We start from the raw sequence: 27,809 nt of genomic DNA, 5'->3' as shown, positions 1-27,809 counted from the left end.
GAATACCTCAGGGCCACAGAGGAGATACAAAGTGGCAGGGGGTTAGGGAGTGGGGATGGTGTGAAAAGGTAAGAGGACCTCAGGCTTCTGGCAGCATTCGAAACAGGCTCAAAACAAAAACTAAGGGATTCCAAATCGGTGAGCATGGAAGGAGAGGAGGGTATTCTAAATGGATGAAAGTGTAGGGGCAAAGGCATGAAGACCTTCTTGCCTTTTTTGGAGGTTATAATTAACACGTTTGTATTTTTGAAAGAGAATGTGGCAAATAGTCTTTCAGCACATTTCTCATTATCTAAAGACAGTACAGTTGATATGCTAAGCATAGATTCCTTCCCCAAAAAAATTTTTAAGGAAGAAGCAGGGAATTTGGGAAACCTAAGTGAAAACATTCACTGCCAAACAGCATATTTATGTGGGGGGAAAATGATCAAGTGCCTTGTTAGCTAAGGCAGTTGTTCCCAGTACCAACCAGCTCAGACTTGGTTTCTATCTTTTAGCAGCTGCTAATCTGTTCTATTGACTCAGACATCGTGGATCTCTGCTTTAATGTTTCACTGCACTAAATGTCTTTTCACACAAACCTCCCTCCTTAGAGGGAGCTACATTTTTTTTTAAGTCCTACTTATATAACCTACTTATATAAGTCCTACTTATATAACCAGTTCTAACCCCCAAAATGAAGTCAGAGGGCACACTGGTGATACAGGGTTTCTTTAATATAGATTCTCCTAGTTCACTTTTTTTTTTTTTTTTTTTTGAGATGGAGTTTTGTTCTTGTAGCCCAGGCAGTGTCGGGATCTTGGCTCACTGCAACCTCCACCTCCCGGGTTCAAGCGATTCTCCTGCCTCAGTCCCAAGTAGCTGGAATTACAGGTGCCCACCACTACGCCCAGCTAAGTTTTGTATTTTTAGTAGAAATGGGAGTTTCACCATGTTGGCCAGGCTAGTCTGGAACACCTGACCTTGGTTGATCCGCCCACCTTGGACTCCCAAAGTGCTGGGATTACAGGTGTGAGCCACTGCGCCCAGCCTCCTACTTCACATTTTTAAGGTTACCTCCTCTCAATTTCAGAGACTGGTAAAGGTGGAAGACAATACTACATAGAGGATAGTGGTTGGTCACTCATACCAGCAGAGTATAACACATGTGCACAAATATGAGTCTGACACACATATGAAAACGAAATGTATTCTGAAGTTTGTTTTAGGAACAATACTGATAATAACAGGCAATTTGTTTCACTTTTTCTATATGCCAGATAAGGCGCTAAATTCTTTCAGGCATTTTTCCCCTTTATTGTTATGGAGACCCTATCTGGTAGTGATGGTATTAGCCCACTTTAACAGGTCAGGAAGCCAAGGCTTAGGTAGCCCAAGATCACACAGCTAATAAATGTGGAAGCTGGTATTTAAGCTCAGTGGACTTCAAAGCCTGTGCTCCTAACCCTTCGGTCATTTGAATGATTGCCAGAATGTGGAAAGGAGATTGCCGAGAATTCAAGAATGACTCTTTACATCTCTGGTTTGGCAATAGTACAACTAGTTCTATCCCACTGTGCTAAAAACTATATAGATGGAGGAAGGGAATATTGCTGTTACACAGAAAAATTTGCATTTGGATTTAGAAATTTGGATTTCTGAATTATGTAAGTGTAGATGTGTAGTTTGCTAGGGCTGCCATAGCAAAGTACCACAAACTGGGTGGCTTAACCAACAGAAATCTATTATAGTGCTGAAGGCTGGAAGTCTGAAGTCAAGGTGTTGGGAGTGTTGGTTCCTTCTGAGGGTGTGAGGAAGAATCCATTTCACACCTCTTTCCTAGCTTCTGGAGGTTTGTTGGCAATCTTGGTGTTCCTTGACTTGTGTTAGCATAACTCCAATCTTCGCATGATGTTGTCCCTATGTGCATGTCTGATTTTGTGTCTGAATGTTTCCTTTTTATAAGAATATCAGCCATATTGGATTAGGGGCCCACCTGCTCCATCTACAACAAACCTACTCCAAATCAGGTCTTGTTCTGAAGTGGAAGGGGTTAGGATTTCAACATGTGAATTTTGAGGGAACACAGTTCAACTCATAACAGATGACAAGGAGGAGATACAGAATGATCAAATGAAAGAAAGCATCTTTGAGATGAACTGCAAAAAAACTTACTTTGAAGACCAGAGCTGGAGACAAAAACCGGGCTGAGGCATAATAATGATTTTATATCTTGGAGTGGTCAGGAGGACCCAACTGTGCAGGGTTAAAATTCCAGCTTACTTTGCGACCTTTGGCAAGTTATTTTCTTTCTGAGCTAGTAAAATGGTGGTCATGCTATAATATTTCTGTGAGGATTAAATGAGATAGTCATTTAAAGTGTTTACCACTATGCCTGTAAAGTAATTTACCTTATAAAGAACTTCGTATGAAAATACATGGAGAGTTTCTTAAATATTACCTTTCTCCTGTCCTAAACCATCCAGCACTTAGTACAGTGAATTGCATATTGGAGGCTAAACACATGTGTACTGAATGAATTCACTGAGTGAAATAAGATTAAAGAAGCCTCTTGGGGCCGGGTGCTGTGGCTCAGACTGTAATCCCAGCACTTTGGGAGGCTGAGGCAGGTGGGTCATGGGGTCAGGAGTTTGAGACCAGTCTGGCCAACATGGTGAAACCCCGTCTCTACTAAAAATACAAAAATTAGCCGAGTGTGATGGTGGGCGCCTGTAATCCCAGCTATTTGGGAGGCTGAGGCAGGAGAATCACTTGAACTCGGGAGTCGGAGGTTGCAGTGAGCCACTGCACTCCAGCCTGCGCGACAGAGCAAAACTCCATCTCAAAAAAAAAAAAAAAAAGAAGCCTCTTGTGTAGATGTCATACTTAAAGGAAAGCCATGTTTGAGGACTACCATAATAAATTAGAATTTGTTGGGAGTTAGTTGGAAGCTTTGAGCATCCCAGAAAATCACTTTTAATTTGAAAACTTCAAGTTTCCTTACCTTTGGGGGTAGAAACTAAATACAATGGATGGAAATGAGTGATAAGAAATAGGAGAAAAAAACTAAAAAATACTATACTGCTGCAACTCAGGAACATATAGGCTTAACTCTCATTTATTATAGCATGTAGTTTTAAACATACTGAAGAAAAATTAGTCATAGCTGAAGAAAGATTTGAATAGAATCCCATTGTATCAAAGGAAGAATTAAAGGAAAAAGAGAAGTTGCAAAGAGAGAAGAAAACAGAAAATAAGAAAGCAGATGCATTAATAAGAGTGGGATAGACTAATAAAGGCTGTTGGTAGTAGCTTGTAAAGTTAACATGTTTATTAAGTGAAAACAAGGTTGTAGGGGAGAATGGGGCTAGATTATTGTATAGCTAAGTATGAAGCCTGTGCCAATAGCTTATATTTTTGGAGGTTTTGTGTAATTATCATCTAAATTTTCACAAGTCTTAGTAAGAATATATCTTCACCTGCTTTTTTTTGTAGTTTTTATCTGTTCTTTTTTGTTGTTGTTGTTGTTTTCTTTAGAGACAGGGTCTTGCTATGTTGCCCAGGCTGATCTTGAACTCCACTGTGCCCAACCATCCACTTTTTTTTTTTTTATTGCTACCAGATGTTACCCACAACTCTTGGGGTACTGTAGCTTCACACTACAGGGCTGACTTAGAGTTCATGGAAACTAAACAAACATACTATGGAATATAATTAGAGATAATACTTTATAAGTATCATCCTGAGTAGCTGAGATTACAGGTGCCCGCCACCACACCTGGCCAATTTTTATAAATAAACTAATTATAAACCAGCTACGCAGTATTTTTTTTTTTTTTTTTTGAGATGGAGTCTCGCTCTGTCGTTCATGCTGGAGTGTAGTGGCACGATCTTGGCTCACTGCAACTTCCGCCTCCCAGGTTCAAGCAATTCTCCTGCCTCAGCCTCCCGGGTAGCTGGGATTACAGGCACCTGCTACCACGCCTGTCTAATTTTTGTATTTTTAGTAGAGACAGGGTTTCTCCATGTTGGACAGGCTGGTCTCAAACTCCTGACCTCAGGTGATCCGCCCGCCTCAGCCTCCCAAAGTGCTGGGATTACAGGCATGAGCCAACGCACCTGGCCGCTACACAATACTTTATAAATGAAATAAAGAGTAGTGGAGGGTAGAGCAAAGCTTAAATTAACATTAAATTGATTCCCTTAGGATACAAAGAGGGCTGGTGTGGGGGAGACTCCAGCCCTCTCTGCTGCTTCCCCTGCTGTTATTTGCGCAACATTTCTTTTGAAAATGGGTCCTGATGCTCTAAAAGGTATTTGATGCGTGCAGTTCTTATTAGAGAATCATTAGAATGAAGGCAGTACCACTCCTATTCTTATAACTGAAGCTACATTAAAAAAAAAGTCCTGTTTTTATAACTGGTTCTAATCCTACAAATGAATGCGAAGGGCAGACTGGTGATTCAAGGACTCTTTGATTTAGATTCTCCTCTCTATCATTTTCTGACTCTGTAGCCTTGGTCAAGAGACTTCCAAACTCTGGATCTGCAAAATGAAGTAGGCAATTATATGAGATACCCTTAAGCACTTTTTCAGTTTCAGCATTCTACCTCATTATTTTCAAATGATTTTCACTGCTGGTAAATGTTGAACATCCTATGCTGTCTGCTATATTAGTTTTCTGATTTCACTTGACTTTATCCACATGACTATGAGCTGCAGTTAATGCCCGCTTCCCTCCTATGTCTCCAACTTACAGATGATATCTTTATTTGTAAATAACAGTTATTGCTTTTTAAATATTAGAACAAGTAAGCATGTTCATTGTAGAAGATTTGAATAATACTGTATCAGTGATAATTCTTTGCACGCAATGGAATGAGCTGTGGCCAAAATTTAAAAAAATGAATTTATGAGAAATATACTGGATGGCTCAGAGAACAGAAAAGTTTGTTTGAGCAGTCAGGTCTAGGGAATAGTAAGAATAGAACGGTTTGTTTGAGCAGTCAGGTCTAGGGAATGGTAGGAATGGAATAGTTCCAGGGGTCTTGGTTATAGGACCTGAGCAAAAGCCTCTTAAGGCAGTGCTTTATAAAATGACTATCAGAGGATTTTTCACCCAATCCATCAAAGATTATTAGTTTAATAAAATACAACAAATATTAATTACTAGGAGGTTCTGCAAGACTAACCTTCTTGCAGATAACTAATGTAACTCTGAAAATGTTACAAAACAAAACAAAAAATAACTACCTGAAGACACTGGAGAGTGACCAAAAGCAGACGGAACTAGGGGATAGGTGTGAGGACCAACACTAAGAAGAAGGAATGACACTGGATGATTTTCCATTTTTATGAGTGTTAGCACGAGGAGACCCTTAGTCAGTGCTACACGGAACAACTAATAGAGTTCCTCAGTTGTAATGCCTTAAAAAAACCAGAAAACAGAGTTCTATTAGTCAGTGTTCTCTAGAAGGACAGAACTAATGGAATATATATAAAATATGATATATATTCTATATATATATGTATATATATATTTTTTGAGACAGAGTTTTGCTGTGTTGCCCAGGCTGGAGAGCAATGGCATGATCTTGGCTCACTGCAACCTCCGCCTCTTGGGTTCAAGCAATTCTCCTGCCTCAGCCTCCTGAGTAGCTGGGATTACAGGCATGTGCCACCACGCCTGGCTAATTTTTATATTTTTAGTAGAGACAGGGTTTCACCATGTTGGCCAGGCTGGTCTCAAACTTCTGACTTCAGGTGGTCCACACATGTCAGCCTCCCAAAGTGCTGGGATTACAGGCATGAGCCACTGCACCCGACCCATATATAAGGCGAGTTTATTAAGTATTAACTCACACAATCACAATGTCCCACAATAGGCCATCTGCAGGTTGAGGAGCAAGGAGAACCAGTCTGAGATCCAAAACTGAAGAACTTGGAGTCCGATGTTCAAGGGCAAGAAGCATCCAGCACGGGAGAAAGATATAGGCTGAGAGGCTAAGCCAGTTTCTCTTTTCACATTTTCTACCTGCTTATATTCTAGCCACACTGGCAGCTGATTAGATTGTGCCCACCCAGATTAAGGGTGGGTCTTCCTTTCCCGGCCCACTGACTCAAATGTTAATCTCCTTTGACAACACCCTCACAGACACACCCAGGATCAATACTTTGTATCCTTCAATCCAGTCAAATTGACACTCAGTATTAACCATCACAAGAGTTCAGAATAACCATGGCACTGGAAATTGAAGAAAAGAGGGAAATCCCAGAAAGGAGAGAGCCAGAGAAGGGAAAACCAGAATTTTCCGTGTATACTCTGCCTCAATCTCTGGCTGAGCTCTGAACTACACACACATGGGGTAGCACAGTGGCTTATGCCTGTTATCCCAGCACTTTGGGAGGCTGAGGTGGGTGGATCACAATGTCAGGAGTTCAAGACCAGCCTGACCAACATGGTGAAATGCCGTCTCTACTAAAAATAAAAAAAAAGCTGGGCATGGTGGCGCATCCCTGTAATCCCAGCTACTCAGGATGCTGAGGCAGGAGAATTACTTGAACCCAGGAGGTGGACGTTGCAGTGAGCCGAGATTGTGCCATTGCGCTCCAGCCTGGGTGACAGAGCGAGACTCCATGTTAGAAAAAAGAAAAAAAAAAAAAACTCCAAGCAACACAGGTAAGGCTAAACAAAATGCACAGAGATTACAGCTGCTGCTTTTCCCATCACTGGGGAAACATGAAGTTTGAGTCAAGGCAGGTAAACTCTCTGCCAAATTCTTTTTTAAAATTAATATTCTTTGGAAGAATGTAACAGAATCCAGGATCTCTGCAATGTATCATTAACAATGTCTTCGATATGATCCAAAATTATGCTATATACCAAAAAACTAGAAAACATGACTTATACTCAAGAGAAAAGGATCCCAAGATGATCATATGTTAGAAGTAGCAGACAAGAATTTTAAAGCAGCCATTAAAAATATGATTAAGAATGTAAAAAATGTTCATAATGAATGAATAAATAGGAAAAGTATAAACCATAAAAGAGTATCAAATAGGTATTTGAAAACTAAAAAGTAAAATATGAGAAATAAAAAATTTACTGGAAGGGCTCAGCAATAGATTGGAGATGATGAAAGAGTCAGTAAACTTTAAATAAATCTGAAATTATCCAATAGAGAGGGAAAAAGCCAATTGAAAAAAAAAATGTATGGAGCTGCAATGATCTGTTGGACAAAATTTAAAGGTCTAACATATACGCAATTAGAATACACAGGACTAACATATAGGCAGTTGGGGTGCCAGAAGGCAACAAAATGAGGGAGGAAACAATATTTAAAGAAATAAGACTGGGCACAATGGCTCACACCTGTAATCCCAACACTTTGGGAGGCCGAGGTGGGCAGATCACCTGAAGTCAGGAGTTTGAGACCAGTCTGACTAACTTGGTTAAACTCCATCTTTACTAAAAATACAATATTAGCCGGGCATGGTGGAGCATACTTGTAATCTCAGCTACTCAGGAGGCTGAGGCAGGAGACTCGCTTAAAACCTAGAAGGCAGAGGTTGCAGTGAGCCAAGATCATGCCATTGCACTCCAGCCTGGGCAACAAGAGCGAAATTCCATCTAGAAGAAAAGAAAAAGAAAAAGACAGAGACAGAGAGAGAGAGAAAGGAGAGAGAGAGAGAAAGAAATAAAATAATGTTCAAAAGCTTCCCACATTTGGTGAAACACATAAATTCAGATTCAAGAAGCTCAGTGAACCCTGAGAAGAATAAATACACACACGTATACACCCCTAGGCATATCATAAGTGAGATATTAAAACTCAAAGTTAAAATTACAGTAGCATTTATGGGGAAAAAGACACATTACATACAGGAGACCAATAATACAAAATTCCACTAATGTCTCTCAAAAAATAGGAGCCAAATGAAAACAGAACCACATCTTGAAAGGGCTGAAAGACAATTTGCTACCCATATTTCTATATTCAATGAAAGGCTCTTCCAGAATGAAGACAAAATGATGACATTCAGAGCTAAACAAAAACTAACAGAACTCATCACCAGAAGACTCATACTTGAAGAAATGCTACAGAAAGTTACTCATGTCGAAGAAAAATGATATCAGATGGAAAATTTAGATGTTCTAGAAGGAATGAAGAACACTGAAAATGGTAAATATGTGGGTAAATTTCAGACTATTTTTCTTTTTGATTAAATAGTACATATAGCTATCTAAAGTAAAAATTATAATATTACATGATGAACTTTGTGTCTTCATAGATATAATGTGTATGACAGCTAAAGAATGAAGGATGAAGAGAGAAGAGGTGGCTGCTGGGTAAGGCAATCTGTATGAGTCTAACAATCTGCAAGGTTCTTACATTTTCCATGAAGTGCTACAATATTAAGGCCAAGTGGACAAGAAAAATTAAGAATGTGTGTATTGTAATTCCTAAGCAATGACTAAAAATAGTTGAAAGAAATATAGGTAAAATGATAACATATAAATTACAATGGAATTCCAAAATCTCTTTTTTTCTAATTAAGCCAAAATAAGGTAAAAAAAAGAAGAAGAAGAAGAAGAAGAAGAAGAAGAAGAAGAAGAAGAAGAAGAAGAAGAAGGAGAAGAAACAAAGGAATAAAAAACAGATGGGAAGATACAAAACAAATAGTAAAATGGTAGATGTAAACCCAACCCCATCAATACTTACCTTATATATAAGTAGACTATCTTCTCAAATTAATACATGTTAATACCAGAGGAGGGGAAGTTTTCGACTTGTTTTATGAGTGCAGAATTACTTACTACCAAAGCCTGACAAAAGAAAATAAAAAGAAATTACAGATCAACATTACTCATAAACATAGACAAAAAAACCTCTAACAAAATATTAGCAAATTGATCCAGCAATATATAAGAAAAGAGAATACATCTTGACCAAGCAAGATTTATCTCAAGAATCCAAGGTTAACATTAGACAATCAACATTAGACCATTGATCAGTGTAATTTATTAAATTAACAGAATAAAGAAAAAACCATGTACAATAGATGCAGAAGTACTATTTGATAAAATTTAACACAAATTCATTTCAAAATTTCTCAGCACATTGGGAATAGAAGGTAGCATCCTTAATCTTCTGAAAGACTGATGTGAAAAACCTACAGCTAACCTCATACTTTATAATGGAAGACCAAGTGTTTTTCTTGTAAGATTGGGAACAAAGTGAGGCTCTCCATTCTCACCACATTTATTCACCATTTTACTGGGCATCCTAGTCAGTGCAATAAAATAAGTGAAAGAAACAAAAGCATACATTTCAGAAAGGAAGAAGTAAAACTCTATTCGCAGATGGCATAATTGTTTATGTAGAAAATCTAAAGGAATCCATACAACAATGACTAGAACGAATGAGGGAATTTAGCAAGATTGCAGGATACCAGATTAATATAAAAGTTCATTTACCTTTATATATAATCAGCAAATTGTTGGAAATTTAAAGATAAAAATACCAATTTTAGTAGCTTCTAAAACTAAGGTATTTAGGAATAAATTTAACATGAGGCATATAATACCTACACGGTGAAAAATGTGAAAATATTATGAAAGAAATATCTATATAATTGAAGAGATATACTATGTTCATGGATTAAAAGCTTAATAGTGATTCAATATCAGTTCTCTCCAAATTTATATATGAAGTAAAAAAAATACCAGTAAGAATTCCACCAGGTTGTTTGGAGACTATGAGAGCTAATTGTGATATTTCTCTAGAAAGTCAAAGTAACTAAAATATTCAAACCACTCTTGAAAAAGAAGAACGTCCTTGGACGTTTTTTACTGCCTGACTTCAAACACATTGGGTCTTGATATGCAATGGAAGCAAGTGAGTGGAAGAAGCTAGCACCACCTAAAATCTCTTCTGGTGACAGTGGCAGCATTCTTGAGGAGTGGGGATGATGTTCTAACTACAGTGTCTCACACCTGGCTCCAGTGGTATTGGCAGCATGTGCTGGAGATGTACGTCCAGCAGGGTTGCAGTGCCATGCATACTGGACCACTTAGGTGGTGTGACTTTAGGCACTTAGCCTCTAAGTGGTATGCATGATCCTCCTGATGATACTATGTGTTACCTAATAATCAATGATGAATTCATTTTCTGCTTAAATTAGCCAACGTTGCTTTTTTTTTTTATTAGCAACAGGGAACCCTGACTGATAGAAATGTCAGGAAGAAAAATAGAAAGGTGAAAGGACAAAGGAGGACTAGGGCTGTATTTGGATAAGGGCATAAGAATGAATTTCTTAGCCGGGAGCGGTGGATCACGCCTGTAATCCCAGCACTTTGGGAGGCCGAGGCGGGAGGATCACCTGAGGTTGAGAGTTTGAGACAAGGCTGACCAACATGGAGAAACCCTGTCTCTACTAAAAATACAAAATTAGCTGGGCATGGTGGCGCATGCCTGTAGTCCCAGCTACTCAGGAAGCTGAGGCAAAAGAATCGCTTGAACCTAGGAGGTGGAGGTTGTGGTGAGCCAAGATAGCACCATTGTGCTCCAGCCTGGGCAACAAGAGTGAAACTCCATCTCAAAAAAAAAAAAAAAAAAAAAAAATGAATGAATTTCTTGTCCAGGTATGGTGGCTTACGGCAGTACTCCCAGCACTTTGGGGAACCAGGGCAGATGGATTGCTTGAGTCCAGGAGATTGACACCAGCCTGGGCAACATGGTGAAACCTCGTCTCTATTATTAAATAAATAAATAATAAAAAAGAATGAATTTCTCTGAGTAGGTGGCATTTAAGCAAAGACCATATTACTCCATTTTAGTTTGTAAAGAAACAAATATTCCATATGTGTATGAATGTCTAAATGAGCACATCAAACTATGAATAGATAATTGTGGTAGGCTGATAATGGATTCCAAAGATACGTTCACATCCTAATCCCTGGAACCTGTATATGTTACCTTATATGAAAAAAAGGGTCTGTGCAGATGTGACTAAATTGGAGAACTTGAGATGAAGAGATCATCCTGGATTATCCAGGTGGGCCCTAAATTCATTCAAAATATCCTTACAAGAGACTGGCAAACGAAGATTACACACAGAAAAGAAGAGGCACAGTGATCACAGAAACAGAGATTACAGTGATGTGGCACAAAATGCCAGTAGTCACTAGAAGCTTCAAGGGGCAAGAAACAGACTCTTCCCTAGAGCCTCTAGAGGGAACATGATCCTGCTGACACCTTGATTTTGGCTCAGTGAAACTGATGTTGAACTTCTGGCTTCGAGGACCTTGTTTTAAGCTATCAAATTTGTGGTGATTTGTACAGCAGCCCCAGAAAACTAACACAATAATATATTTGATAATAAAACTGATGATCTGAAGGGAGAATGAGAGGTAGAGATTAGAAGAAGAGCAGAGGATAGGGATATGAATAGCCTTTATGTAAATTAAAAGTAGATGGACACATAAGAACATAGATTTTTTTGAGAACATAAAGAACAAGATTTGCATTAAAAATGCAAGAATTATTGCAAATGGGGAGAGGAATGAGAATGGAGATACAAGGAAATAGATGGCAACAGAAATGAAACATTCAATTGGCAAGATACAGTTGGCAAGATTCAGTTGGCAAAAATTCAGATGGCAAGATACAGTTAGGGATACTTCCTATAAGATGGAGGAAAAAAAAGAAAAAATAATAACTAGCCAGGTGTGGTGGCACAGGCCTATAGTCCCACCTACTCGGGAGGCTGAGGTGGGAGGATCAGTTGAGCCCAGGAATTTGAGGTTGCAGTGAGCCATTATAGTGTCATGGTAGCTTGGGAAACAGAGTGAGACCCTGTCTAAAAAAATAAAATAAAATAAAAGAGAGAAGAAAAAGAGAAATAAGTAAAAGGACCAGTTTGGGTGACCCAACATCCACATAAAGTGCAGTCCAGAAAGAAAATAAAAGAGGAAATGTAATCATCAAAGAAATCATTCAAGAAAATTTCCCTCTACAGATTGATGTTAGATTGAAGAGAAAGCATAGAGTTAAATGAGATTGGAGAAGCTGTCAGGGGTTAGATCATAAAGATTTCATAAGGCTACTTTAGGGAACCTTTGCTAGATTGGAACTTTCTTTTCTTTTCTTTTCTTTTTTTTTTTTTTTTTGAGATGGAGTTTCACTCTTGTTGCCCAGGCTGGAGCACAATGGTGCTGTCTTGGCTCACCACAACCTCTGCCTCCTAGGTTCAAGCGATTCTCCTGCCTCAGCTTCCCAAGTAGCTGGGACTACAGGCATGCGCCACCATGCCCAGCTAATTTTGTATTTTTAGTAGAGACAGGGTTTCTCCATGTTGGTCAGCCTGGTCTCAAACTCTCGACCTCAGGTGATTTGCCTGCCTCGGCCTCCCAAAGTGCTGGGATTACAGGCGTGAGCCACAGCACCTGGCTTAGAGTGGAACTTTCTGTTCAGAGTGGTTCTCTAGGTTCTCCTTTACAACTTGCCCACTGGGGAATTTTTTTTTTTTTTTTTTTTGAGATGGATCCTCGCTCGATTGCCCAGGCTGGAGTGCAATGGCATGATCTCTGCTCACTGCAACCTCCGAGTCCCAGGTTCAAGCGATTCTCCTGCCTCAGTCTCCTGAGTAGCTGGGTGCCATCATGCCCAGCTAATTTTTGTATTTTTGTAGAGACGGGGTTTCACCATGTTGGTCAGGCTGGTCTCGAACTTCTGACCTCGTGACCCGCCCACCTCGGCCTCCCAAAGTGCTAGGATTACAGGCGTGAGCCACCGCGCCCGGCCCTCACTGGGGAGTTTTTACATAACCTTCAAGAACCAAGGTAACATCACTTCCTCAGGAAGTCATCCAGGACCCATTTGCCAAAGTAAATGGTTCTTCCAATATGTTTGTATACAACCGATTGCATTATAGTAGATTATTAATTAGTGTGAATTTCATCTGCTAGAAGGTGTGCTACTTGAGGGCAGAGTCTGGATGGGGCTCATTCCTTTTTAAATTCATAATGCCTGGCACAAAGTGGTAACTCAGTCTTTTGTTTTGCTTTGGCTTCAAAACAAGAATTTCCCAGTCCTTAAACTTTATTTATTTATTTGAGACAGAGTTTCGCTTTTTCACCCAGGCTGGAATGAGGTGGCACAGTAATTACAAACTTACTATCAGCCATCCTGTGTATTTGAACTGACCTTGTACAGTGGATCTGAGGCAGATTCTCAGTCGATAAAGCTACCCTCACACAATTCTTTTGGATCTTGGCTCACTGTAACCTCCGCCTCCCAGGTTCAAACGATTCTCCTGCCTCAGCCTCCCTAGTAGCTGGGATTACAGGTGCCTGCCACCACGCCCGGCTAATTTTTTTGTATTTTTATAGTAGAGACAGGGTTTCACCATGTTGGCCAGGCTGGTCTAGAACTCCTGACCTCAGGTGAGCTGCCCACCTCGGCCTCCCAAACTGCTGGGATTACAGGCATGAGCCACCGTGCCCAGCCAGTCCTCGAGCTTTAACACTTCCCAAATAGTAAATACGGTGAAAATAAGTGAAACCTATTTTTTATGCAAGAAAACTGTGAGTGTGAGAGTAAGGTAGCAGCCATCATGTTCATGTGCTAGCTACTAACACACTTTATCGCCAATGCTCACAGCCGCCCTACGAGATAAACATTATAATCTCAGTTGTACAGGTAGAGAAACTGACCTTGTCATCCAAAGTTACACACAACCAGCAAGTGCCCTGGCTTGAATCCCTGGCACCTGCCTCCAGAGGTCGCACTCCTAGCCACTTCACCATGCTTCCTCGATATTTATTAGTATTCTTGCAAATATTTTTCGACTCCAGGTGCTTCACATAGGTTAATTCATTTCCGGTTCAATAGTGTCTGGCTTCAGTAATTACGAACACTACCGCATTTACCCACTGTGAAAAATAATTCACTCTTTCAAAGTTCCTGTATAACCTAATTTTCTAATTCACTTTTGTGTCTTTCAGTTGAGGTACTCCCTACCTTTTCTGTGTCTACATAAGCTTCCTTTCTTTCGTTTCGTAGGAATAAACTGAACTTATTTTAAGATCGAGGGGGGTACAGCTGTATGGAATATAGACTCATCTTTTTTCACTCTCTGTCACAGAATGAAAAAGGACACCATGATATAGCAGCTGAGGTGGTGGATTAAGATAATGGGGGGGGCAAAAAAAAAAAAAAAAAAGGAGCCTTGCTCCACCCCTGCCCCGCCCCCGGCCGCCTCCCCGGGACTCAGAGTCCTGGAAGGCTTTGCGGAGCTCCGGGCCGGGAGGATCGCTGCCCGCAGGGAGTCGGGGATGCCAGGTTCCAGCTGAGCAGCGGCCGCCCGCCAGAGTGCCAGTGGCTCCTTGGAGATCGAGTCCAAGGACGTGGCTTGAAGCCGGGAGCTGGGGCGCCGGAGTCCACGCACCGGGGATGGAGGCGCTGGGTGACCTGGAGGGACCACGCGCACCAGGAGGTGACCATGAATTGCGTGGCCGGGAGCCCGGAGACCAGCGGCGGCTTCCGGCGTGTCTCTTTAGCAACGATTGAATTGCTTATAGCTTGATCTGTTTCCGAGAGACTGGAAAAGGCTGGGGCCTGATCGTGGGGTTCGGGCCAGCGTTTCTTTTCTCTCTGGACGGGGTAGAGTTCCAGGATTGGATATGTGTCACGGTTTCTAATGACTTTCTAACCTATACCTCTGCTTTTAAGTACTGTGTGTTTAATGCATTCAAATAAGTATGCCATTAGGCAAATGTAAAACGTTACCTTTCAAGTACCCATTGTTGTTGCCTTTCTTTTTAACTTTCATTTCCCTTTCTTATCTACTACAAACATTTTACAAAGATTCCTAAGACTTCCTCATGTTGCACTGATTTTTTTTTCCCTTCTGGACTGCAATGGCAACCTCTGACAAATAGAGCAAAGCAAATGTGTTTTTCTTAAGTTTTTCCTAAAAACAATTTAATTTATAAATGGCTGATGGATTTGCTTGGATATTTGGAACTCAGTAATTGATTTCGTGTTTTTAAATGACAATTTAGCCCTGGAAATAAGTGTTAAATTAACTGATGTAAAAGACCAGTAATTAGGGTAAAAAAAAAAAGTATTTATGAATTTGTGGGACTTGTCTATCCAGAAGCGTACCGTTGTAAATATTAATTCACCAGCTGAATGATTTAGCTTGTTTTCTCCTACTTACACTTCATTTGACTTCAATACTGCCTTAGAAATCTTTTTTGTTTGTTTTTTGTTTTTGTTTGTTTGTTTTGTTTTGCTTTTTTGAGACGGAGTCTCTCTCTGTAGCCCAGGCTGGAGTGCAACGGTGCGATCTCGGCTCACTGCAAGCTCCGCCTCCCGGGTTCAGGCCATTCTCCTGCCTCAGCCTCCCGAGTAGCTGGGATACAGGCGCCCGCCACCACGCCCGGCTAATTTTTTGTATTTTTAGTAGAGACGGGGTTTCACCGTGTTAGCCAGGATGGTCTCGATCTCCTGACCTCGTGATCCGCCTGCCTCGGCCTCCCAAAGTGCTGGGATTACAGGCGTGAGCCACCGCGCCCAGCCGAAAGCAGTACGTTTTCAAAACGGCAGTAATGTACAAGGATTGTGTTCCATTTGATCAAATGTGCTATATTCAAAATAGCCCTAAGCTCAGCAAATGATATCTTCAGAGTGCAACATATGTGCACAGAAATCACATTTGTGTACTTTAATCAGTAGTCTCAATTATATGCCTAATTGCTGCATGTTTGCATTCAAGGTGATGATCCTGCAGGAAGTGCAGGAGAGACCCCCGGGTGGCTTTCGAGAGAACAGGTTTTTGTACTGATATCGGCAGCTTCCGTGAACTTAGGTTCCATGATGTGCTATTCTATACTTGGACCGTTTTTCCCCAAAGAGGTAAGACATTTTTAAATCCTTAGGACCTCTGTTTTTTTTTTTTTTTGTTTTTTTGTTTGTTTGTTTTTTAAAAGCCTTTTGAATTATTTTATTTTATAGTATATAAAATGTAAAAATCTGCATATAGGACAGATGGTGTATAGAACTCCAGCCAATAGAATACTTCTTATAGAATGCTTGATACCAGGAAAAAAAATCCAGTCAAAAAGAACATCTTCTTGGGAGGTAATTCACCTAAAAATAGTTGATCTTCTGAGAATTACTTTGCTTACCATGTAGTCTGATTAATCTTTATTTGGTTTCTGCAACTGAAAAAAAGGAGTGCACTGAATAACTGATTCAAATGTTACTGCAATAGGTCTGTGTTAAGACAGTAACTATTTTCTCGAGGTTTTATTCACATTTTAGAATTAGGACGTTTTGATTCCCGAACCCCTTCCTTTTTTTTTTTTTTTTTTTTTTCTTTCGAGACAGGGTTTCCCTCTTGTTGCCTAGGCTGGAGTGCAATGTTGTGATCTTGGCTCACTGCAACCTCTGCCTCCCGGGTTCAATTGATTCTCCTGCCTCAGCCTCCCGAGTAGCTGGGATTACAGGCGCCTACCACCACGTCCGGGTAATTTTTTTTTTTTTTTTTTTTTTTTTTTTTTGAGATGGAGTCTCGCACTCTCGCCCAGGCTGGAGTGCAGTGGCGCGATCTCGGCTCACTGCAAGCTCCGCCTCCTGAGTTCACGCCATTCTCCTGCCTCAGCCTCCCAAGTAGCTGGGACTACAGGTGCCCGCCACCACGCCCAGCTAATTTTTTTTTTTTTTTGTATTGTTTTAGTAGAGACGGGGTTTCACCGTGTTAGCCAGGATGGTCTCCATCTCCTGACCTCATGATCTGCCCGCCTCCGCCTCCCGAAGTGCTGGGATTACAGGCGTGAGTCACTGTGCCTGGCCGAATTTTTGTATTTTTAGCAGAGACAGGTTTTTGCCATGTTGGGCAGGCTGGCCTGGATCTCCTGACCTCAGATGATCTGCTCACCTTGGCCTCCCAAAGTGCTGGGATAACAGGCGTGAGCCACTATGCCCAGCCCCGGCTCCGCTCCATATTCCCTCTTTTGACTTTAATTTCTTATGGACTCTAGCGGCAATGTTTATGCAAGGGAGGAATTCTGATTAATAGGGCCTATTCCTTCTAGGCATAGCCATTTATATGGTGTTAAGATTTATAGCTAATGACACAGATTCAAAGATAATAATCCCTAGAAAGTCCAACTGGATTCTAGACGTCAATAGGATATAGTATGAAATGAATATGACTGGCTTGGAGTGTAGACAGCATATCCATGTGTTTTATTTTGTGCTTTTTGCCAAATCCTTGGCTCACAGTGCAGTGGCAGCTTGTTAGTCCTCCAACTGCCTTTAAAACATGTAGTCCTTTGTTCTGTGTGTTACAAAAGAAGATAAAGTGGCTTCTCTGCTAAAGGAACAATATTGCCATGTACCCATACAGTGCTCTCTGGCTTCTAGTACACATTACCCCTTATTTATCCATTTAATCCCCGCAACAACCTCATACAGAATCTTGAGAATCTCAGCATGTTGCAAATGAAGAAACGGTCTCAGAAGTTGTGACTTGCCCAATTCAGTTCTATTAACTAGAGGTTTAATGAGTCCCTTCTCTAGAGCAGGCTAAGCATGGGATGTGTTAGGGTAGTATAAAAAAATCAGGGAAATGGCTGTCTCTTGTCTGCCCTTTGGGAGTGAAAAAATATGGGAAAAATAAAGGTTCCAATGATTTGGATATCCCTTAAGAAAAGGATGTCCAGAATGTTATAAGACTGTTTTTTTCTTCTTTTTTTAAATCATTTTCTTCTGGCTTCCCTCTATCCATACTAATGTTATGAGACCCTAGAAAGAAGAATGGTTAATTCTGCCATACATGGAGTGCGGATAGCAGAAGAAAGGGCGGTACTGAAAGGAACTTTCAGGCTAAATCTAAGTTGGGGCTTTTTTTTTTTTTTTTTTTTTTTTTTTTTTGAGACAGGGTTTCACTCTGTCATCGAGGCTGAAAGTACAGTGGCATGATCAGAGTTCACTGCTGCCTCAACTTCCCAGGCTCAAGAGATCCTTTCAGCCCCCTGAGGAGCTGGGGCACAGGCATGTGCCACCATGCCTAGCTATTTTTTTCTATTTTTAGTAGAGATGGGGTTTCACCATGTTGCCCAGGCTGATGTTGAACTCCTGAGCTCAAGCAATCCGTCCACCATGTTGGCCAGGCCTCTCAAATGCTGGGATTACAGGTGTGAGCCAACGCACCCGGCCTAAGGTGGGTCCTAAGAAGTGTTAATTCTTATGGTGAACAACAGAGATGGAGGTGTTCTAGGTATAGTCACAGGAAGAGCAGAGTGAATGGCATGTTCCTGGGGAACAACAGACAGCTTCTTGATGTGGCTTGAGCCTGGGGTGAAGTGAGGTCTAATAGGAGACAGTGGATCTGAGGAGGCAGGCCTAAGATAGAAAGGAAGGGCACTTGTCAAGGACTTAGTCAGTGGGCAGTCATCAGAGGTGTTTGAGCAAGAAAGAGCAATCTGGCCAGACTTGGGATTTTTAAATAATAATAATAATAATAATAATAATAATAATAATAATGCCAGGCATGGTGGCTCACGCCTGTAATCCCAGCATTTTGGGAGGCTGAGGTGGGAGGATCACCTGAGGTCAGGAGTTCGAGACCAGCCTGGCCAACATGGTGAAACCCTGTCTGTACTAAAAATACAAAAATTAGCCAGGCATGGTGGCATGTGACTGTAGTCCCAGCTACTCAGGAGGCTGAGACAGGAGAATTGCTTGAACCCAGGAGGTGGAGGTTGCAGTGAGCCGAGATCGCCCTACTGCACTCTAGCCTGGGCAACAGAGTGAGACTCCATCTCAAAAAGAATTAAAAAAATAATAATAAGAGCCTGTGGAATTGAGATGGAGAAGAATTGGAGTGAGTGAATCAACCAGTGAGAAGGGCATTTCCTAGCTCAGCTGGAACTCAGTGAGTGCAACTAATGTTAGTTTCCTCTAAGTGAATAGGGACAAAGGAAAACCAGGCTGTGGGTGTGTGCTTTTTAAGTTTTTGATTGAGTTTTTTGCTTATAGGAAATGTTGACCAAAGAAAAAAGTCAAGCTTTTAAAGAATTAAAGTTCATTTTATTCAGAAGTCTTACCGAGGACTATAGGCTGAGTATTTCAGTTCACAGTTCATGTACAGGTAGTAGAGACCCAGTACATGCACGGTCACATCAAAGTTTGGGTGTAAGAGTACATCTGGTTATAGATTATGAATGTACCTTTGGTAATAGTTTATAAACGCATAATCACAACCCTGTTAGTTGTTATCTTATGTGTAGGAAAAGGCAAGGCTGGGGCATTTCTCATTTAAGGAATGTAATAGCTCAGGCAAGAGATGTGGGGGACCATGTGCTCTATCCTGCTCTGTCTTCAACTCATCCCTCCCAAGAGTTGCATGTTGTCACAGAGTCAGGGGTTTTATGACATTATGCTGGCAAGCAGAAGTGAGCAAAATGTGACTTCTTACATTTGCTACTTTTGTCTCGCCTCACAGAGGGAAGGCTGAAAGAAAGGAGATAGAGGCAGGAGAGAGAACATTCTAACTTTAAAAGCTGTAAATATGAAGAGAAGGCTTTGATTTTTCATTTCTGATTAAAATCTTGTGGTCAACAAATGCATTGGTGAAGCCTCACCCTTCCTCCTGCATGTTCTGTCATTTTTCTTATTAGCTAAGCTAACTGGGCAAAGGAAAAACAGTGCCTTTCTTAAATTATGGTGTGGGATTCCTACTTCTATTCATCATTTTTCTTGCCACACTCATCTTTTGTCAGAGGACCAGAAATTGCTTATTTATTTATTTATTTATTGAGACAGAGCCTCGTTCCATCATGCCCAGGCTGGAGTGCTGCGGCATCGTCTCAGCTTACTGCAACCTCCGCCTCCTGAGTTCAAACAATTCTCCCGCCTCAGTCTCCCAAGTAGCTGGGATTACAGGCGTGCATCACCACACCCAGCTATTTTTTTTGTATTTTTAGTAGAGATGGGGTTTCACCATATTGGCCAGGCTGGTCTCGAACTCCTGACCTCAGGTGATCCGCCCGCCTTGGCCTCCTAAATTGCTGGAATTACAGGAGTGAGCCACTGTGCCCAGACTAGAAATTGCTTTTAATAGCTGTTTTTGCTTTCCTAATGTGAAGCAGGATCCATGTTCCAAAAATGACATTCAGCTGCTGCTGTAGCATGTGGTTCTAGCACATCCTGTGTCAGCATTCCATTTCCACAGCGAATATGGGAACATGCACATGATGGAAACTGTAGTGGCTCATGACCTGTAACCTTTGCAAGTTCCTGTCCTCATCTATAAATGAGGCCAGCTAAAAATGTATCCTTTATTTAATTTAATTGTTGTTAGATACCATGTAAAACGGCACTTAATAAAGAGATTCTGGCTCATAATGAGGGTCTAATAAGTATTAATTGCTATAGGCATTATATATTTTCTGCTAGATTCTAAATTAAATACTTATCAGAACTATTAAGCAAAGAACATTGATAATGCAACTTGACTAATGATTGTCCTTCCTTCCTTCCTTCCTTCTTTCCTTCTTTCTCTTTCTTTCCTTCTTTTCTTTCTTTCTCTTTCTCTCTCTCTCTCTCTCTCTCTCTTTCTTTCTTTCTTTCATTTGAGACAGTGTCTTGCTCTGTCACCCAGGCTGGAGTGCAGTAGCACAATCTTGGCTCACTGCAACCTCTGACTCCTGGGTTCAAGTGATTGTCCTGCCTCAGTCTCCTGAGTAGCTGGGATTACAGGCACGTGCCACCACACCTGGCTAATTTTTGTATTTTTAGTAGAGACGGGGTTTTGCCATGTTGGCCAGGCTGGTCTCAAACTCCTGACCTCAAGTGATCCTCCCACCTCAGCTTCCCAAAGTGCTGGGATTACAGGCGTGAGCCCCCATGCCTGGCATGCATATTTTTCTTATGCCTTAATTGACTCCTTTCACAATACTTTCTTTTTGAGGAACCTGACCCGTGTGTAGTAGAAATGTAGACCTCATGTTCCAGTCGACATACAGCATAACCATTTGTCACAGTGCCATTAAAGGTATTTTAATGAACTCTCTCGTATCCACACCATTATTTCCTGTGGTTATTAGTACATGGAAAGGGAATGGCTGGTTATGAAGCCCAAGAATTATGGGCTTAAATCGTGCCCAAGCCATTACCATGGAGCTGTGGGCCCATCCTCTCTGCCCTCACCCACCACCAAGTGCTTAGGGACATTTCTGAGGACTTTTCCTAGAGTAAGAGAGAGGTCCTTCCTAAAATTTAGCTTAGAACAATAGAGTTCACTTCTCTGGCTTCCTGTGGTATGACGCTATGAGGAATGTATGGTTTATATAAAGAGGCATAGTCTGACATGCAAAAAAAAGTCCTTGAAAAAGACAAAGATTGAATGATGATAGTATCTTTACATGGGAAGGGATGGAGAAAATTTTTATCATCAATTGTAGAGAGAAAAGATAAAGAAAGGCAATCATGGTTATAGAGAATGGACGTTGAAGAGTGCAAAAGTATGTGCGCATGTGTGCATTTCTGTATTATGAAGTTATTTGCGAAAATCCAAAGCTCTGCCAAAAGGATGGATCTAAACTGGACTCTTCTGACCATAAATATTCACTGCTGGTACAATGCCTCATATATATAAGATGGTCAATATACGACAGTTCGGGCTTTCCTTTTGTAGTATGCTAAGTTGCCAGTCCTATCTTAAAGAAATTAAACTCATATTTTGATTCCTTAAATTTCTATAGCTAGAACCTGATTTAAGGATTTGCAATAGTTCCAGGACTTGACAAAGTTTTTTAAACTTTCTATTTTTATATGTGAATGTAGTTGTGTATCACAGTAGCATTTGAAGTTCAAAAGAAGTAGATTTATGATAAATATTATCTGTAGCAAATTTTAGGAGCTCCCTGATAGAATAGGCTATAAACATTAGTAACTGTAATTGATGGATGATAAACTACCTTGGCTGTTTCAGGAGAACGTAGAATGTCAGGGGAACATCTCTCACCTGTGTTGTTGATGACAGGAAGGAAAACTGTCTTCTCCAAACTGTCAGGTAATTGGTATTACTGTCAGAAACAGAGACCTAGACTGATTGGGCCTTGGTCTGACCCATGTGCCCACTCATGGAACTTCCTATTCTTGAGTTTGAAGACTGGCCAGTGTTTTTTGTTTGTTTCCTATAAATGTGATACCCAAAAGGAAGTGTGTCTGAATCAGCTGTTTCCTCAGTCCTGTGACTATGCAATAGAGCCCAAATTTCCTTATCCAAGGCATTTTTTTTGTGTTTGTTTATACACTCTGATTCTGACTTTTGCCACATAAAGCTAACAATTCTTTATAGGTATGGTGAGTGAATTATTTTCATGTAAGAGACTATGGTTTACTATCTAAACTATTAATAGTTTCCCTTCCTTCCCCACCCCATTTATTTTAAAAGAATAATCTTTTTGAAACTGATATACAGATAAAGTTCACAAGAAGATGATGCCCTGATCTATTATTTCCATTTTTTCATATTGATCTAATTTTTCTTTGAAACTTTGTTTCCGTTTCTATTACTTAAAGGCTGAAAAGAAGGGAGCCAGCAATACAATTATCGGTATGATCTTTGGATGTTTTGCTTTGTTCGAGTTGCTGGCATCCTTGGTATTTGGAAACTATGTAAGTATAAAGTTCATATGCACATCTTAATTTTTAAAAATTATATGATGGATTATTTTAGTTTACTAGTCTAGAATTTGCATTGATACAGAAATAGCCATCGTTATAGTTTTATAAATTGTGCCACTGTTGACAGTTCCCTCCTCAGAGTTGATTGATTTTTAACTCTTTCCATGTTTTTAAGCAATGAGTACTGTCACCATATTAAAGAATTATTATAATATATTAACTGTACATGTCTTCCCCTATCCTATATTTGCCAATACAGTGGATTTGTTTATATCAATATAGACTTTCAGAAGTCATAAATTTACCACTCTTCTTTGACATTTATTATAGCTTGTACATATTGGAGCAAAATTTATGTTTGTAGCAGGAATGTTTGTCTCAGGAGGAGTTACAATTCTCTTTGGGTAAGTCATTTTCTGATTATATTTGGGAGCTTGAACAGATTTTGTAATGTATCTTCTGTTTAAATTGTTAAATACTCTTTAAGTCAATGGTTCCATTTATTGTCTGTCAAATGCATAGCATGTGACTAATGGCAGGAGTTGAGTAAGTAGAGAACAGGGATAAATGGCATTGATTTTAAGGAAACAGGCCTCCAGGGGATCTCCGTGATGCTTGCTACTGAACCTATTCATTAGGATTCCTGTGACTGTGAGTGACAGAAACTTAACTCACTTTTCTGAGTCACGGAAACTTACTAGCTTCAGTAAAAAAGTGAATGTCTTTAATAAAGTGTCAACTCAAAAAATATCAGAATACAGATTTGAAACGATGTCACGAGAAATTTTTCTTCTTGTGATTTGAACAAGCCCTCCCCTTTAGGTGTCAAGGGGACCCCTAGCAGCTTCAGTAGAAAGTGCCAGTTTCCTAATAGTTCCTATTAGAGTCACAGAATGAAGCCCCGCTGGCATGACCTTTGCTAATGGCTGTAGCCATGGGGAAAGAATGTTCTGCTTGGCCAGGCCAGGTCACATGCTCAGTTCAGAGCATGGAACAAAATGGTTTCCCCCATTGCTACTTCCAGAAAAAGGAAAAATGAGTGCCAGAGGCAAAACAGATGTGAAAGTTCCAAATAATATGGAAGAGCTTATATAAGTACATGGGGGAACATAGAGGAATACCAGTATAGTAAGATTATAATGAAGTAAACTGAAGAAAACTGTTATATTAAATGAAATGGGGTTAAAATTTTTTTGGAAGGGTCGTTTATTTTCTTTCTTTATTCCTTTTTTTTTTTTTTTTGAAGGTTTCAGTCTGACTACGGGAGAGATCGAAACTGGGTGCTTTCTTCTTTATAGGTCTTGTCAGAGTGATTCTACATGTTGCTTTTTTTTTTTTTCTTTTTGAGATGGAGTCTCACTCTATTGCCCAGGCTGGTGTGCAGTGGTGTGATCTCGGCTCACTGCAACCTCCACCTCCCAGGTTCAAGCCACTCTCTTGCCTCAACCTTCCAAATAGCTGGCATTACAGGGGCTCACCACCATGCTTAGCTAATTTTTGCACTTTTTTAGTAGAGATGGGATTTCGCCATGTTGGCCAGGCTGGTCTCGAACTCCTGACCTCAGGGGATACACCCACCTCAGCCTTCCAAAGTGCTAGAATTACAGGCATGAGCCACCACACTCGGCTGATTCTACATATTCTAAAAAGGTTTATTTAGTACTATCATCTGGGGGACCAGTTATATCAGCAGAAAAGGGCAACTAAGCTGTCATTATGACTCAAATTGTTACCAAAAAAAGAAAAAGGTTAATTTCCTCCTGCTGAAAAGACAACAAAGCAACTCTTTAAAAAAAATCATATTCTAAAGCAATTTATTATAAAAATTATGGGTGAGGTACTATTCTTTTTAGTGAGTACAGTTAAAAAGGAAAAAAAGAAAACAAGCTTGGCATTTGAGAATTGTCTTATTCCTTTTTAGTGTATTGGACCAAGTTCCAGATGGGCCAGTATTTATTGCTATGTGTTTTCTTTTTCTTTTTTTTTTTTCTTTTTCTTTTTTTTGAGACAGAGTCTCACTCTGTCACCCAGGCTGGAGTGCAGTGGCACGATCTCGGCTCACTACAAACTGCGCCGCCCAGGTTCATGCCATTCTCCTGCCTCAGCCTCCCGAGTAGCTGAAACTACAGGTGGCTGCCACCACACCTGGCTAATTTTTTGTATTTTTAGTAGAGACGGGGTTTCACCGTGTTGGCCAGGATGGTCTCGATCTCCTGACTTCGTGATTTGCCTGCCTCAGCCTCCCAAAGTGCTGGAATTACAGGCGTGAGCCACCGCGCCCGGCTGATTCTACATATTCCAAAAAGGTTTATTTAGTGCTATTATCTGGGGGACCAGTTATGTCAGCAGAAAAGGGTGACTAAGCTGTCATTATGACTCAAATGGTTACCAAAAAAAGAAAAAGGGTAATTTCCTCCTCCTGAAAAGACAACAAAGCAACTCTTTTTAAAAAATCATATTCTAAAGCGGTTTATTCTAAAAACCATGAGTGATGTACTATTCTTTTTAGTGAGTACAGTTAAAAAGGAAAAAAAAAAAAAAAAAGAAAACCAGCTTGGCATTTCAGAATTGTCTTATTCCTTTTTAGTGTATTGGACCGAGTTCCAGATGGGCCAGTATTTATTGCTATGTGTTTTCTAGTGAGAGTAATGGATGCAGTTAGCTTTGCTGCAGCAATGACTGCATCTTCTTCTATCCTGGCAAAGGCTTTTCCAAATAACGTGGCTACGGTATTGGTATGTATTTTAGAAGTATTTCCCACTTTCCTTTGAGTGTAGGCCAAAATATTTGCCCTTCCAAGTTAAAGCTGGGGTCCATTCTTCTATACTTGCATTTCTCTACTCTCTGTATTATTGTTGCCTTTCACCCCGAGTTTGACTAGCAGCAAGCCTGTCAATAAATGTAACATTGGTTTCACTTAGGTGCTCTTCCTGGTTTTAGAATTCCCTGAATGGGCAGTTTGACAGGTAAATGTGGTCCAAATCAGTCGTTCTTTTTACCACTTAAAAAAAAATTTTTCCTTTGTAGTTTTTTTGCTGTCTCCCCGTAGCCTAGATTGTGGCTGAGCTGCCTGAAGCATTCCTCTGCTTTAGAAAAGAGTTATCCCTAGTGGCAAAATAATCAATTCATACTAAAGGCCTTCTTCCACTTTCCCCAGATTTATGCACGGGATCTTAGAAATCATCTCAAAGTCCTTAAGTGTTTCTGTGCTGTCTGTCTGAGGAGTGCTTTTGCATTTTGACATAAAAATCCAGATCCTGGTGGCATGATATTGACATGCGTTTTTGTGTACTGCCTAGATGCGTATAGACCTGGTATTAGTGACATATCAGATTCTCATCCCATCTCTAGGCAGCTGCCTCTCTGATCCCCAAGAAGGCTTTCCCGTCGTAGCTCTCTCTCTCTCTCTGGGCCCACGCACTTCATATCATAGTCGGTATGGCGCCCTTATAGCATGTAATTGTTCTCTTAGACTTCAGAGTCTAATCAGCTTAGTACCGAGGACTCCCTCATTGACTCATGTAACAATGTAGTTTGAAAATTTTTACCATCAGATAAACCCTTTGTGGTGTAAATAGTCCTTTCCCCCAACCTTTTTTTTTTTTTTTTTTTTTTTGGAGTAGGGGATGGAGTCTCACTCCGTAGCCCAGTCTGGAGCACAGTGGAGCGATCTCGGCTCACTGCAAGCTCCGCCTCCCGGGTTCACGCTATTCTCTTGCCTCAGCCTCCCGAGTAGCTGGGACTACAGGCGCCCGCCACCACACCCGGCTACATTTTTTTTTTGTATTTTTAGTAGAGACGGGGTTTCACCATGTTAGCCAGGATGGTCTCGATCTCCTGACCTCGTGATCCACCTGCCTCAGCCTCCCAAAGTGCTAGGATTACAGGCGTGAGCCACCGTGCCCGGCACGTTCTTCCCACTTTTTATTAAGCATTTATGTATATAGCTGGATAGGTTTATGGTAGGTTCTATTGCCATTTGGCCGGTATACCATTTACATTTCCAGAAAATTTATTTCTCAGAAAGGGCTCAGAAGAACACCCGTCTGTTGATATGCTCATTAAGATAAGGGTTTATGGTTAAGCAAGTTTGGAGAGGGCTGTCTGCTGTCCTCTAACTTAGAGATGCCCAGTTCACATTAATGTCTTCAGACCTTGAAAATCTTGGAGTAGGGACACTTTATTAAATGTTCCACAACTCACTTTAACTATGGAACCATTTTTTTTCTTTCTTTTCTTTTTTCTTTTTTTCTTTCTTTTTTTTCTTTTTCTTTTTTTTTTTTTTTTTTTTGTAGAGACAGGGTCTTGCTGAGTTGCCCAGGCTGGTCTTGAACTCCTGGCCTCAAGCAATGCTCCCACTTTGGCCTTCCAAGGTGGCTGGGATTACAAATGTGAGACACCACACCTGGCTGTAACTATTTTTTCAAACAAGACTTGTTGATCTCTTAAAGAGCTGGTATTCTGTGGAACACTCTGGAAAGTGCTACTTAATAAATTCCTATGATAATGGTAACAATCCATTGGATTTTCTGATCAGCAAGAGACACCAGTGTTGCTGTACCAAGTTTCTGTATAAAATTGCAGCCAACAGCTAACACACTAATGTGATAATTGATCTGGATGGCTTTATTGTGATTAAAGAATTTCAATGTTCTTTATGAAGTTTTGGAAGTTATTAATGGTATATTTTTGTGTACTCTATAAGGTCTGAGGATATAAGGCTGCAAGCCACAGATCTCTGTTTAAGGTCCCTAAAAACTAGATTGATTTAAAATGTTGCAATATCTATAGTGGTAAACCCTTTTTTTCCATAGCATTGTTTTGTTTAACTTTAAACAAAATAATTTTATATGGTACAAAATTCAAAAGTTACAGAAGGGAACATAGAATATAGTAAATATATTCTACATATAACAGTTGCTCAGCCTTTGTATACACATCAGTTGTGCAGGTGCCCAGCCCTCCATCCCCTTAGGGGAAGGCAACAGATATTGCAGGTTTCTTGCAGAGAAATTCCACATATATGTATGTACACACTGACACACACACACACACACACACACACACTGAGAGAGAGAGAGAGCACGTGAACAAGAGAGCATGATTTCCCTCCCCCTTTTTTCT

General features: G+C 40.5%; 1 protein-coding gene across 5 annotated transcripts in view; it reads left to right on the top strand.

The window, feature by feature from the left end:
* The first annotated feature begins 14,230 nt into the window (after positions 1-14,230).
* The window catches only part of SLC18B1 (solute carrier family 18 member B1), a 29,617-nt gene continuing 16,038 nt past the window's right edge, over positions 14,231-27,809 (top strand). For 4 of the 5 annotated variants that reach the window (XR_010158204.1, XR_010158203.1, XR_681018.3 and 1 more), the window contains exons 1-5: positions 14,231-14,478; positions 15,763-15,902; positions 22,581-22,676; positions 23,016-23,089; positions 25,273-25,420. Coding sequence is in view for 2 of the 5 variants with exons in the window: in XM_001169507.7 (XP_001169507.1) it covers positions 14,436-14,478; positions 15,763-15,902; positions 22,581-22,676; positions 23,016-23,089; positions 25,273-25,420 (501 nt within the window). In the remaining 3 variants the exon portion in view is untranslated. Of the gene's footprint in view, positions 14,479-15,762; positions 15,903-21,987; positions 22,069-22,580; positions 22,677-23,015; positions 23,090-25,272; positions 25,421-27,809 lie in introns of all 5 variants that reach the window. The other variant, XM_063813499.1, reaches the window with a different exon arrangement.

Source organism: Pan troglodytes, chromosome 5, assembly GCF_028858775.2.
Source record: "Pan troglodytes isolate AG18354 chromosome 5, NHGRI_mPanTro3-v2.0_pri, whole genome shotgun sequence".
NCBI classification, from domain to species: Eukaryota; Metazoa; Chordata; class Mammalia; order Primates; family Hominidae; genus Pan; species Pan troglodytes.
Note: the sequence above shows the minus strand (reverse complement) of the source record. Positions and strands in the feature narration are given on the sequence as shown.